This window comes from Chaetodon trifascialis, chromosome 3 (genome assembly GCF_039877785.1).
Source record: "Chaetodon trifascialis isolate fChaTrf1 chromosome 3, fChaTrf1.hap1, whole genome shotgun sequence".
In the NCBI taxonomy this organism is placed as follows: Eukaryota; Metazoa; Chordata; class Actinopteri; order Chaetodontiformes; family Chaetodontidae; genus Chaetodon; species Chaetodon trifascialis.
In genome coordinates this window covers 10,515,603-10,530,546 of record NC_092058.1, presented here as the reverse complement: position 1 = coordinate 10,530,546, position 14,944 = coordinate 10,515,603, and the positions used below count along the sequence as shown (strand labels likewise).

Below are 14,944 nucleotides of genomic sequence, written 5' to 3'. Positions count from 1 at the left end.
ACGCACACACTGATACACAAATGCACAGCAGTGTGGAAGGAGAGGAGCCTGACAGAGCCCAGTGCATCGCAGGTAGCCCGACAGAGTGGCTGGGAGCGCTGTCACCAATTTGTTCCTAGCCATGGGGGACATGCAGGGGATGGAGAGGCGATGGCAGCTCCCTGTCCTCATCATGGCTAATGAGACCCAGGCTTCTCCTTCTTCCTGTGTGTGTGTGTGTGTGTGTGTGTGTGTGTGTGTGTGTGTGTGTGTGTGTGTGTGTGTGTGTGTGTGTATGTATGTGAGAGAGAGAGAGAGAGAGAGAGAGAGAGACACACACACACACACACACACACACACACACACACACACACACACACACACACACATCGGTTTGTATCATTTCGTGTCACAGTGCTGCCAAAGCTCTCCTTCCTGAAAAACGGGGGTTGATATCTGACACAGACCACCTTGCACTCTTAGTTCTCCTTATACAACTCTCCTGACTGAATTATTTACCAAGAAGCTCTCTCAGTCAAACACACACACACACACACACACACACACACACACACAGGAGATAAGGTCTTGTTCAAGGCAGCTACTATTCAATACACTGCAGATCTTCAGGGACACCACACCAGCTGAGGTTTGCTTGCTGTGCTGGCTGACCCATCAAACCTTCAAGGAAAGAACGAGGAAAGAGAGAGATGGTGCCATACCTGCTGCGTTAGAACAGAGCAAGAAATAATGAATTCTAAAACTGGCCAGTGTATGATGACCTAACCCCTTATGCAGGTAGTATAACCTCGATCACGTAGTTTTCTTAGTTTTTTTTAGTATTATCCAGTTATGTGTCTGTGACAAAAACAAATGTACACTTTTTTTAATGTTTTGAGTCATTCCACAAAATGCCTTCACTGACTTTATCAATGTTTTGTAGAGGCTCAATTTGTCACACTGAACAAAACTTAAGAAGTTTGATAAGCTTGAGGAGTGATGCTCCTTCTTGTGATATGGCACTTGTATCTATCTTGAAGACATTAAGAGTACAAAGATATTCAATCTTGGGAGAGAGTGAGCTGTATGCCGCAGGTGCGTCAGAGGAAAGAACAGCGTTGTATTTATAGTTCAGGAGCTCCCCAGTGTGGTAAAAAAGGAGAAGTGCAACCAGTTCGTCTGCATTTAAAATATGCAACAAATCTGAAAACTTTTAACACAAATCAGTTTCCTTCTGCTTAAACTGATGTCAGATTTGTGTTAACAGCGTTTTTCCCCTGCCCCTATGAGGCCAAAAAATATTACCTTTGATATGCCAGAGATTTCACCACAGATTTCTCTTTCATGGTGTGTACAGAGCAACATCATATTCATTTTGCTGGTGTCTTTCTGGCCAATATTCAGCCTCCTTTGAGCGCTGCTTTTCTCTCCACCACCTTCAGACTGACATATTTGGCTCTTTAGCTGCTGAAGGCTCCAGTGTTCACCAGGTAGTGGCCAACTCTGCCTGTCTGCCACGTAGTACTGGTCAGGCAGTGTATGGTGGGTTTTTAGAGCTGCCACTTCAGCCGAAAATGCTGCTGAGTGCAGTGAGAGTGAATCAAAACAGTGAAGTCTGTAAAATAAATATTGATTTCTTTAAACTTTAATCTTTAAAGCATCAAATCAAATATAAATTGTGTGATGATGCTATTTCATAACAAAAACACACCAAATATAAAAGAGAACATTCCCTTTTAATAGTTAAATACAGTCTATTCAATCAGAAAAATAAACCCTCACAAACCAACATTCTTCATCCAAAGCTTGCAATGAACTACAATCAGCTTCACTCTGAGATTACTGTACTCCAAATTAGCGCTTGGGCAGTGGCATTTGCAAAGAACAAGAGGGAGAGAAGGTAAAGAGAACGAGAGGAGAGGAACAGGAAAGGGATACAAGAGGAGAAAAATGGATGCCAGGAGGGATGCTGAGAAGAGACATAGGAGGGAAGCAAAACAATAGCAGAGAATAAAAAGAGTGCAGGAGAGAGAGAGTCAGGGCCAAGTAAGGAGGGAACAGGAGAGAGGTAGGAGACACAGAAAACTCAAATTATTCTGCTGATTCACAGAACACCAGAACATGGTCTAGTCAGCAGTGGAGAGAGATCAGCTTTTTTCCACTTGTCCCCACAGGGAACCTTCACAGCATTAACAGACAAATCTGCCTCCTGAAAGAGCTTACAACTGAAAATTAAAATCCCTGATCATACTTCAGATTGTAAATAAATATTTGAGCTTTTTCAGCCTTCGTTTCTGTTTTTTGGAATGCACATATATTAAGGCATGACTTCAAATACAGACTTTGTAATCCTACAGCAACACAATTTAACACTTTGATTCTGTTAAAATTGGGACTAATGTAGGAAACACTTCACCTGAATTCACAACCACAACTGAGAAAAGATGAGGCATTTCTGGACAAAGGCAAATGAGTAAGGATATATACAGGCGTTTTAATTACGGCCATTAAGAGTCAGGATGTTTGTTGCTTAATGAGGCAGCAGGGTAGAGTAGAGAGGGGTCATCAGGGTGCAGGTGTGGGTGGTTTAAAGAGACCAGTCTTTCTGAAGTAGCGCACGATGAGAGGCACTGACACCAGAGTGATGCTGATGCGAACCGGAGCAAACAGCTTGTGGATGGCGTAGGACAGGACAAACGTGCTCGTCCCTGCTGCCATCTTAGACTGAACGACTGCCTCGCTGAAGCCCAGTTTGCACAGCAGGGCCGCCATATCGATCCCACTGGCGAGACAAATGACACAGAAAAGTGGTTAGAAGTACAAAGAATTCTTATTAGGCCGATCACTCACAAATTGTCTACTTACATTTTTCTTCTTTTTACATATTGACAACACTCACTACATACACAGACACACACAGATGTTTCAGGCTATGCCTCCCTCAGCATGTGTGTGTTGACCAAGTGTCTTGTATCAGTCTGTTTTACTATCAAGAAATAAATCAAAAGCTAAATTTAAATCAAATACAGAATTTATGAGTGTGTCTACAAAGTAATAATTTTACTGCTACTACGACTACTACTTATAATAGACTACATTTTGACATTCAACAGCTGTAGCCATGTAACCCCTCATGCAACTTTTTAAGGCTATTGTCTGTGTTATTACAGTCCACAAAGCAAAAACAAACATTTCCTAGAAAACAGCTCAAAGAAAAATCATCATTTAAACTTTCAGGTGCTTCAGAGCCCCCAAAAAATAAATCCTAAAATCCTCATGCTGCAGGAACAACCTCTCTCTGTTACCACTTAGCTGTTGCTCCTGGCTGGTTGCATCCTCGTGGATTTCAAGAGATTAAATGTAACGTAAACAAGGCCAACCGGCTTTAGTGGTCAGAAGTGCAAGCCAGCTACATTTCCACAAGGGGGAGCTGTTTTCATTGAAGACTCTTGTGTAATAGCTTATTTTACAGCCTTCTGACCCACTTAAACTGATTTGCATATAAGGCACTGCAAGTATGGAATCACACAAATCAAATAGGGTTTAACAAGCTACATGCTTCTCTGCCTTCATGAGACAGTTTTGTAGCGTCGTGGCATTTTCGTCTGAGCTATTCAGGGAATAAATATGTGAAGAATGTGCTAACACGAGGCTTAGAGCTGCTTCAATTAATACAGCATCTCTCTCACACATTAACAGCTCAGTCGCACTCAGCAAACTTAAGTCAGATAAATATAAAGAACTGTCGGCACCCTGACAACTGTTTATCCAGCACAGACACTGTATTAGCATCCTACATGTCGGCTCTGTGGCCACACAGTGATAATGCTCTACAGTTGATGGATATAGGGTCAGCTTTCACTTTAAGGGCTATTATCAGATATACAAGGATATCTAAAATGTCAGATAATCTCTGCCAAGTCTCTCTGGTATTCAACCCCCTGGCATGTGTCCAGTCACACGGAGACAAGGGCCTGGAAATGGTTTGGACTGATACTCTTGCCAAAACTGAGGTTATGCTGCACTGCGTTTGCTTTTCACTGTCTGTCACCATCAATAGCAGGTTGGAAAATGCAAAAGACAGTTGAATCTTCGCATCTCAAGACATCAGCCAGGAAGTCAAAGCTTGGTCGGTGGGTGGGTTTTCAAATTGGACAGAGATCACAAGCATACTTTCAAGCATAAAGTTGTAGCAAAATGGCTTAAGGTGTGCAAGCAAGGAGGCCTACAACCTGACTCGTAGCAGTTACACATGCTACCAAATACTACGTGTATGTAGACTTCTGACCCATTTGGAATGTGATGAAGAAATACAACTTGAAATAAATAATTCTCCACTACGAATGTGACATTTCACATTCTGAAAATAAAGCAGTGATCCTAAGTGAGCAAAGACAGGGAATGTTTACGAGGATTAAATGTCAGGAATTGTGAAAAGCAGAGTTGAAATGTATTTAGCTTCAGCTGTCAAAGAATTTCAATTCTGCATGTGCTGTTGTAAAGTCTAACAACTGCTTGCAAGATGAGAGAATGAACTCATGTTTTATTCACGCGCTCAGCATGATTTCAGTGTCTGTGTCTGTTTCAGCCCACTAGTAGTATTTCAGCAACAGCAGGGCTGGTATTAATGTGGCTGATTGAATGGATTTTTCAAGAGCTCGTACTTTGCCTTCTCTCACATAACAAGTCCCCTTTGCACCAGACATTTTGCATTCCTCTGTGTAAAAGCGGCCCACGGGTCAGCAATTTCCTGTGTGTGTCTTTAGGTTTAAAGGAAATGTTACACTCGGATGTTCTCACAGTGCTGGATAATATCTGTAAGTGATGCCTGATACATTTCAGAGTTATTTTTCTTCAGCCTGCTTTGTCTACTTATATTCCAGTCAGTGTTTTTCAACATTTTCTCTCAATACTTGGGGATAATTTCAGAATATGTTGCCTTGTATACATTCAGTGTGAACTATTATGGTTTATGGTCTATCTTTCTGTCTTTCTCGTTCAAAGTATTTCTCCTTCTCCTGCTGAGGATCAGTGAACGTGTAGAAAGATGCTCTTACACTTTGAGTCTCAAATTGTGTCAAATTGTGGCCATGCTTGACATATCTTGACTTTGTATCAAAGAATCTACATTAAGGCAACAAGAAAAAGAAAAAAAAAAACATTTCAAAAACAAAAGAAATGGGAACAAATAAGGTAAAAGTACATGTTTATGGGTGGATTTTATTAATTTTGCACTTCAGTTTAATCTATCTCTGATGTACTCTCTGACAAAATGGGGACTACATGTGGCCACTGGCCCCCCACCTGTAGAAAGAGTCATAATCTGAGTTTTGTTACCTGGATACAAGGAGGTAGAACATTCCCAAGGACATGAGGGAGATGCAGACGTGAAAGGAAATTCCCACTGCTCCATACTCTTTGAAGACTTTCTTTAGCTGCTGGGTCCTGTTTGGTTTTTCTACGTCTGGCTCCGGCTCCCCCGGGGCCTTCGCAGTAGATGAGGAAGAAGTTGAGGCCTCCTTTAAATTCTGCTCCTCCTGGACAAAAAAAAAAGAGCAAAACAGTAGGAAGTGAGCAGGACTATGAAATGGGAGGATGAATTGAGAATTAGTCCCTGGAGAACATGTCTGAGGAGATAGAGTGCACATCTAGACAAAAATGGAGAAAAGACATGAATGGCAAAGAGCAAGTGGTTGAAAATTGTGGTGATAGTTTCCGCTCTGCATACAAAATCGTGACATTTCTCACATTCAAATTCCACTTGCACCCCTCCAATGTCAAAACTGATGAGCTCCAAGATGGAGGCTTTTCTTCTGGGTCAACTGACGACACAGTTTTTGGCTGTAAACACATGAGGCAGAAAAGCTCAAACAAGCAGCCAATTATTACCTTTAAGTTTGCTTTCCATGAGTTGACGATGTGTGTTTGGTGTTGGGGGTGACACTGAAGCATGACATTGACATGCTACTCTTGTCTCATGAAATACGTATGTAACAATTCCAGTCGTGGCCTTTTAACCTTAATGTTACTGCGGTTTGCCTTTGCAAGGTAGTACTGAGTCACTGAGCTGTTCTGAGTGCAAGAACAATATCTGATTACACAATTTATCAAAACAAATCAAATTATCTTTTGGTAAGTCCAGAATTGCCTGATGCTCTGCAGAATCAGCAAACCAAATGTGAAGTTCACTGAGTTACAACAGACATCCTTTATTTTTAGTTTTTGGTCAGATATAGAAATACATGCATCATCATAAAGTATATTAAAAAAAACACTTGTGATTGCGCGTCATCTAGTTGAAAGCTGAGGTTAAACAAAGTCTGGACTTTTTACGAGCTCCCTCTATTCATCATGCAGCTGAGTCAGCTGATTAAACATAGACTGCTGCTGTGTGCTTTAGGTAATTCACTTTATCACTCACCCTTTCACACACTCACATGAACTAAGTTCATCACTCTCTCTCTCACAAGCGCACATACAAAGAGCCTCTCATAAGGGCACAAACACACACACACACACACACACACACACACACACACACACACACACACACACACACACACACACACACACACACACACACACACACACACACACACACACACACACACACACACACACACACACACACCATTCTCCAAGATGAACAAGCACCAGGCACAATCCAGCTGTCTGACATGTAGCGGGGAGCAGGCAGGTCACTCCACTGTGTGCTGGCAGTAAAGCAGATTAGTGAACTACAACACACTAAACAATGCTAAGACCACCACAGAGCATTGATGGTGTAGATGTGACTCAGAGCAGCAAGTGAAGCAGGAATGTAAAAAGAGAGAAAGCCTGCAGCATGTTAGCAGCACAGCATGTAACTAGACAATCCTTCCACTGACTAAAACCTTGTGGGCTGCATTTTACTACAGTAGTAATGCTTAATGCAGCAGACCCCGTAGTGCACAAAGTGTTTTAACAGATCAGAACTGAAGATGTCAGCACAGCGGGGTCAGTTTTTCTATTCTATTCTATTCTATTCTATTCTATTCTATTCTATTCTATTCTATTCTATTCTATTCTATTCTATTCTATTCTCTACTTCAGAATAAGCTGCAATACTGAATTGACTAATAAAGCTGTGCTGTTCTGTACAGTCATTTGGTTAGAAATTGTTGTCATATGTGAAAATCATATCCCTCCCTCAAAACCAAATGCCATTACAACAAAAAAGCACTTATATGGCCCTTTCAGGTTCATTGGAGGTTTCACTATGATTAAAGCTACTGTTTTTTCTTTTTGATAGTTAGGGCTGGTAGACTGAAAATGAAACCGTAAAAATGGCAGCTGGCATCGTGTCCAGTGGTTCAATTGGAAGTCACGCAATTCAAATATATTTCCTGCCAACAGGCAGTCCTTCTTCAGTCCTTCCCTGACAAAACAGGAAGTAGCTCAGGCCCGTAAGGAATGCATTTAGTTTTAGATGGAAATTTGACATTGTACCTACAAAGCTGAAAACTCTTACCAAGTACCAAGAATACTTCTGTATTAGCTTTGAAACATGAAAGTGCGGCAGTGGTGTAACAGTCTTAGAGATGTTTGCAAATGTGACATTCAGTTGAACAAAATCAGAAATCCAACTGTGATGCAGCCTGCTGTCCATTCACTGCAATGTGCAACATTTGGCCTGACATATAATGACTTTAATTCATATCTGTCCATGCCTTGCTTCAGACTGTCTTTGTAGGCCTGAGTTAGACAGTTAATCAAGAGGAGAAGAAAGGAACAGGAGAAAACAAACAGATCTTTTCTCTTCGCTGCAATTTGTCCTGCTAAATTTTGGCCCCAGACCCCCTGGATGAAGCCACAGTCTTGGTGACGTATTCACTGGCCTGCCAACAATGGACAATAGAAAGTCCAGAGTGGGCGAGGGAGCAGGCCTTTGCTTTTCAGAGGCGAGTCAGGCTGAGCTAAAAGTAAAGGCAGCAGCAGTGTGGGAGGGTCATGTGAGCGAGTGGCAAAAGGGAGTTGTGCCAGGGAGGGTGTATGGGAGGGGAACAGTGGCACTGCTGTATCTGATAACAGCTTTTCACAGACATGAAAACACATGCAGATATGCAACGTCACAGTGGTATGCAAAGAACAGACAAAGACAGACAGAGAGAGTGGGGGGGGGGGGGGGGTCAGAGGCTCAAACAGAAAAGATAAGTGACTTTATGTGCCCGTACTTCAAAAAAGAGAAAGTCAAACTGGGATGACTATCGTTTCATTTTTGCTAGGCTGCGTAGCTTGTATTGTCCTGTGGATTAATGTTTATATTACGGTTGTTTGCAAGGTTAATGACACGCAAAGGTCCATTGAAACGCCACTAAAGGCCTGGATCGTCATAAAACATGACAAGTACTTTATTTACGTTCACCTGTCATATCTGAAACATAACGTCATTTTAACAAGTGTTAGCCGTGTTGCTTGTAGCGATTACTTTAAATCTATCATTATAGATTTAAAACGATAGCTAATGTTACAACATTTCCACCATTATCCGACTAGGCCGCTCCAGACCGCAGACTGTTAAGCCATTTTTCTGGTGTTTTTCGGTCATTTTCTTGCCTTTTTCACCCTTTAAGAACAACTTTTGTTTCTCGATAAAAGCTCCTTGTGGTTTCTCATTTTGATTGATTTCAGCAACCATAAACAACGCGAAACATAAGCATTTTGAGTGTGCGTTATAGTGCTTCCTATGCAGAAAATCACTTCCTGCCCTCCATCTGCAGTTTGCACCCCAACAAAAGAGTGATGTGATGTTATATTGAAACAGCCTATTGAGAGTGAACCTTATTGCACCAAGGAGAATACAGAACACAGCAGTAGAATAGTATTTTGTGCCTCAACAGAACTGCTCACTGCAGGTTCACCCACATTTTTTTTTTACTTCTCTTCCACATCACTGGAGTTGACTTACCACTAAATGAGCGCATGTCAATGTGCTCACTGAATTCATGTCTTATTCAGACTAGATTGGCCTGGACTGACTCATTCTTATGGCTTTCCATAAAAAGGAGCCAACATTTGTTTCCTGTGCAGTCTGAAGAGTCAGGTGTCAGTGAGCATGTTGAACAGTGAGTCAGCATGCTCGCTCTCAGCTCTGTAAATGACACTTCTGCTACATCAGATTTAGCTTGTGATTACAGGTCGGTTATGCACAAACTACTGTGACTTTCCTGCACATGTCGACGGCCCACACAGCTGTGCGCGTCATGCAGTGTTGTATAACAAGCCTGCCTGCTTACTACATGATGGCTGATACTGAAAGAGGCCCGGGCAGGCAGGCAGGCAGGCAGCTTTATGCATATTTCATGGTTTTGAGGTCAGCCCTGGAGCCACCGGGACACAGAGCCACACGGGGAGTCCCCCACGGCCGCTCGGACCTGTTCTCTCCTGGTCACTGGGGTTAGACAAACACTCAACCGGTTTGTTGAAATTACCCCTTTGTTGCTGGCAGCCGTCTGTCCCTCGCCGGCGTCGCTCCTCTTCGTGGATGAGGCTCTGGTCTGCATGGTCCTGGTGGCGCAGAGTCGACTGGAAACCCCCCAGTTACCTGTAAACAGAACATTACACACCGGCTCTCCTCTGCTGCTGTAGCGCCTGCTCGCATGGACGAGCGGCTGCCTGAGAGCGCCTGATTTGCCGGCTTCACTTTGCACGCTTTGGGAGAGATTCACAGCTACAGCTGCCACACGGTCCAAGTGTGCCCAGTCCGTGACTACAAAAGCGGACGAGGACTCCCAGTTCTGGCAGGATTGCGACTCCGGTTGTGGTTTCCCCAGGCGCACACGAGTTGAATCGACACCATCGACAGACACGCAGAATCGCCGGTGTCCCTGAAGCGTGTGGCCGTTGTGTAATGACAAAGTGCCGTTTCTCAGTCTGTTTGCTTTAACTTGCACTAGAAAAGAGCCCGCTGGCTTGAACGCCTGATCCAGAGCCGATGCAGAGAGCCGACACAAAAACATTATCCGCCCTGAATCGAGCTCAGCGTCTCCGAAAAACAGTCAAGGAAAGCGAGTTAATCGTTTGCGACAAGTGATTAGGACTGTAAGTAGCTGTAAACATGCTGCCCTGAGCCCTCCTGTCTCCCTCCGGTCCCCTTGTTGACCGATTACCACCGACAGCCAATGAGAGCTGACGCGCAAACGCAGATAGTAAAGTCTGAGGAGAAGGGAGGGGTCATTTAAAGGTGTAACCGTGTTCTCACAATTGAGTTATATCACGAAACCTCTCTGGGTGTGTGTGTGTGTGTGTGTGTGTGTGTGTGTGTGTGTGTGTGTGTGTGTGTGTGTGTGTGTGTGTGTGTGTGTGTGTGTGTGTGTGTGTGTGTGTTTGAAGCAGTCCAGTTACTTTAATAAATACAGTTCTCTGTAGGCTGTTGACTGATTAGTGGTCCATTTGTTATTTACCTGCATGCTTTCTGATGGATTAGCCTCCGCTCCAGATAGAGAAGGAGCAGCTTCAGTCTTGACTACTGCTACAATTATCCTGAGGCAATTCCTTTATTCATTAACGTATTAACCTGGTAGGTAATGTCCGGACACGCTGTCCTGGTGAGGAGGAGCGAAAAGACACCAGAAATTAAATGATTATTATTATTATTACAAAATCAAGACATAAACAGTCCATTAAAAAAGAAAAATGTACATGTACAAGTATGCTGAAGGTACAACAAAGAAATTAAGTTAACAAAACAACATAATTACACTGACTTTTTGCAATTAACAGTTTTAGTCATTGTCAGTCATTGTTGGCCCTTATCACCTGTGTTTGTGGATGTCACAGTGTGTTATGTGGAGATAAAGCTGTTCAAACTGCAGAAAGAAATGATATCAGAAGTCATTTTTAACTGTCAGCATAATGTTAAGGCTGAATTTTGAAAAAGCCACCTATTAGCAGAATATTTTTTTTATTGTGGCTGCTTCTTTCTTTTCCTTTTCCTTTCTTTGGTGTCTTTTGACAGCTGCGCTGAGCTTTAGGTTAACAGCTTCCATTTTCTGCCGCCTGGCACTTTTTCCTGCACACTTCTCACTGACACAGCCGAACTGATAGTAGGTCAGGTTGGCTTAAGAAAAACTGATCTTGAGTCGATGCAATGTAAGCCACCAGCTCTTTATGCCCACTGACCGTTAGCCAGTCTATACAAGTGCTGCTTGCTCACCAGTCATCGCTTGGCACATGCCCAGATTGCCCACATAGTGGATCCGATTTTGCATTCACATCTCACATGAAAGTAAGATATGAACCTTCTTCTGTCTTCTCTCCTCCTCTGGTTGAGAAAGTACTGAGACCTTCATGTTAGGTAGGAATAGTGAATATCATTAGATATATTAATAATTTTACTTTAATAAAAGTACAAAGAAGTAAGTAAAAGAAAAGTAAGCAAAAGTACTCATTAGATTGTCCCTGTTAGAGTGTCAGATTACTTACAGTAATTGCTGATGCATTACTGCAGTATTTTAATGTTTAAGCTGGTTGAGGTGAAACTGTTTTGAATAACCTACGTAATACTGCTGATTACTGTGATTTACTAAAATGCATCATATTTTATCAGATTATCATCTGTTCTGTATATAAATCTTCTTGATCTTCAAAGTAATGGTAACTATAACTATAAAATAAATTGAGTAGTGCAGTAAAAACAACATTTCCCTCTGCAATGGAGCAGAGTAGAAGAATAAAAAAGCATAAAATGGTAAAAGTACCTCCAAGTACCTGGAATTATGTTCAGTGCTTGAGTAAATGTACGCAGTTATTTTGCACCATTGCCTTTATGTTTCTCATAAATTTGCATGCCAATGCAAAACCAGATAGAAGTGTTAACAAAAGCCAAACCTAAAAAGGAAGTGGTGGGAAAGCACAAGATCAGAAATTTCCCTCTAGATTGCCTCAATGTGAAAAAGTGCATCATGATTACTATAAAAATATTTCATAGTCGTATGTCAGAGAAGGCAGACTCTCGTCTGTGGAAGGTATGGTATCATGTCATGAATATGTCCTGCTTTAAGATGTAAAAGAGTTCCTGTCTGTGACATTTACATTTGTACACACTCCAGTTTGAAATGCATCAACACACTCGAGGCAAAAAGCAGCATTGATAAAGGAGTGAGATCGAGTAGGAGGTGAAATACAGAAGGGGGTGGAATCTGGCAGGAGGCCACAAAAAATGGCCCACAGTCAGTGCAGCAATGGAGCCTCTGACCTTTCCTCAGCAAAGCCTCAAGATCAACATGTGGGATGATTTAAAATAGCTATAATTTTAAACTCCTTCTTCATAAAGTATCCTTTTATTAGATAAGAATCAAATATTAACTTGCCAGTAGGGAACACGACTGAATGTGAAAGTTCACTCTAGTTCATCAGCTGTGATATCAGACAGCAGCTGAAGACAGTACAGTCAGTTGCAGCATGACATGGTGAAGTTGGCATGAGGGGATGCTCTGGTCTGTGACATGTTTAGGTGGGTGGTACAGGTCAAAGTTTAGGTGGGAGTTAAGCTGCAAACACAAGATTACTGTTCATCACTCACCCGTACTTCAAATTCAAAATGATTTGATTCTTTGTTTCAACGGTGACATGGTGGAAACACTATTGCCTCACAGCTAGAAGGTCCTGGTTCGATTCCTGCTGTGGGCGCTGGTGGCGTGTCCTCCACCATGTCTTCGGTGCCTGCTGCTCGAGGAAAAGGGACCTTTCTGTGTGGAGTTTGCATGCTCTGCCCGTGCTCACCTGGGGTATCCTCCATAAAAATACCCCCACTAAATACATGCAAGAAGATCATCACCTGACCAATGGGGACGACAAAGGAACTGGGTCCCCGGGCGCCAGTCAGCTGGCATTCCACCACTCCTGGTCTGCCGCAGAGGAAGGACTGACCAAGGATGGGATAAAAGCGGAGAAAGAATTTCACATATGCATGGCGTGTGTAGTTTCCCCCCCTAACTCTGCATGTTGTGTTGATTGTGACGAATAAAGGATGTCTTCTTCTTCTTATCGTCTATCCAATAAATGATTTTCCATCAGTGTTTAAACTGCAGGTCGCTGTGTATTGCATATGAATATCTGGGTCAGCCAGACCTGGCTTCAGGCCATGTAGCTATGGGGCCATATGGAGACATGCACACACATTTGGTTACAGAAACCAGTTGATCAGGTTTTTCTCAAAAACAAGCCTGACTGTTTGTGTAGTGCAATGTTTCCTCCTTTCATTTAAATTTAAGTCATTTACATTAGGGATCGACCAATTATCGGCCTGGCTGATAATATCGTCCGATATTCGGCATTTTTTCGATAATCGGCATCAGCCGTTTTTTTCCACCGATAACCAATAAAATTAATTAATGTATTTTAAAAAGCGCTCCTTTGACTCTGATGCAGCCGTCTCTCCGTCAGAAGTCACCACTCTTGGCTGTTTAACAATGTCACAGTACTACATGCAAATGTGTCCTTGTTTGTTTACAATCGCCTCTCCCTCAGCGCTCATGCACTCACAGAAGAAGAGAAGCCATCTAACAGGAGAGCACGCTGAGCAGCTCTGCTTTGTGCACCACAATCTGGTGCTACTGAATTGGGAGTACTAACTCAGACCCAAATTTCAGAACAGTTCAGTTCCGTTTATTTTGTTGATGTTTCAAAAATTCAGGGAGCTATTTAATTTATTTATTTATTCATTTGAGTTTTAAGAAATGCTGCTGGAAGGCCCCTGCACTTTTTGTTTTAAAAATAATTAAACTAAAGGCATTTCAATTAAGATTTTGTGTTTGTGTTATTTTACAAAAAGTTAAGGTCTTTTTTTCAGTGTACGCAAAACAAACAAACGGTATAATGTATTCATTCTAATCCCAGGTGTGTTGCCCTAAATTTTGACACCAAAATTTTCATTTTTTTCTGCAAACGAATATCGGTTTTAAATAAAGGCTATTGGTTTCGCTTGATTATTAATAATCGTATCGGCCCTGAAAAATCCATATCGGTCGATCTCTAATTTAGATTGTAGGGCCGACTGCATGTGTAGTGACCCAACTGTCGGATCTCTTTAGCAGCATCTCCCATTCCTAAAGTGTGTAAAGGTCTGCTGGGTCTTTGTGGTGATCACATACAGGTGCTCTTTGGATTCTTCAGGTACTGTGCTTACTCCATCTTGTGCTCACTACACGGGTGGGATATGGTCTCAATTAAAAATCTCAGTCATTTAAGTATTTGTGTTACACGTGTGAAGAGGTTTACCTGATACTGCAGTGGATCAGAGTCCATGGCATCAAACATTGCTTGGATTATTTCATGCGATTTTGCGTATATTTAGTATTTCATGATATATATCCATACCAGAACATATCTTAGAGTCTACAACCACGTATAGCGCCGTGTGGCTCTACTACAGAGGTGCAGTGAGCTAAATGCTAATGTCAGCTTGCTGATATGGTCACAGTGACAATACAAGCATGTTTGCGTTTAATGGGTATAATGTTTACCATGTTTAGTGTGTTAGTATGCTAACATTTGCTAATTAGCAGTGAATACAAAGCTGCAGCCAGTGAGATTATCATAAGCTTAGTCAGGTACCGTACAAATTCAAACTTTAGCCTGATGATGGCACAGGATGAAAAATCTGACTTTGCAGTCCATTGAACCATGTTACTGCTGCAGCTTAAACTAATGAATGTTGTGATAATGATTTCATATCACTCAGCATTAGTTTCAAGTGTCAGTAGCTGTTGCACAGACACGGTGTCTCACGTCTTAGTGAGTAACTGATTTCAATCTCTGAGTGCAAATCCCTTCGTCCACGGGCTCTTATCACCGGCAGGACAGACAGACTTTGACTCGTTCTACTTAGACATCTTAAATTCAGATCAAACAGGAAACCAAGGCCCTGCTAAGGCCAGCAGATCCTGGGAACCGGGCCGGCAGACGTTCTGGCCCACTGAGCCAT

At 42.3% G+C, this 14,944-nt stretch overlaps 1 protein-coding gene across 1 annotated transcript; it reads right to left on the bottom strand.

The window, feature by feature from the left end:
- Positions 1-1,602: 1,602 nt before the first annotated feature.
- Positions 1,603-10,138, bottom strand: fam210b (family with sequence similarity 210 member B). The gene is made up of 3 exons (XM_070959879.1): positions 9,450-10,138; positions 5,317-5,516; positions 1,603-2,761 (listed from the first exon to the last, which is right to left on the bottom strand). The coding sequence occupies exons 1-3, from the start codon at positions 9,975-9,977 to the stop codon at positions 2,545-2,547; spliced, it is 945 nt and encodes a 314-aa protein (XP_070815980.1). The 5' UTR covers positions 9,978-10,138; the 3' UTR covers positions 1,603-2,544.
- Positions 10,139-14,944: the final 4,806 nt, after the last annotated feature.

Coding starts and splice junctions, on each gene's coding strand:
- fam210b (XM_070959879.1), bottom strand. CDS start 9,977: ATGTTTTTGTGTCGGCTCTCTGCATCGGCTCTGGATCAGGCGTTCAAG. Junction 5,517..9,449: donor CGGCTGCCAGCAACAAAGGG/GTAATTTCAACA, acceptor TTTTTTGTCCAG/GAGGAGCAGAATTTAAAGGA. Junction 2,762..5,316: donor TTCTACCTCCTTGTATCCAG/GTAACAAAACTC, acceptor TTGTCTCGCCAG/TGGGATCGATATGGCGGCCC.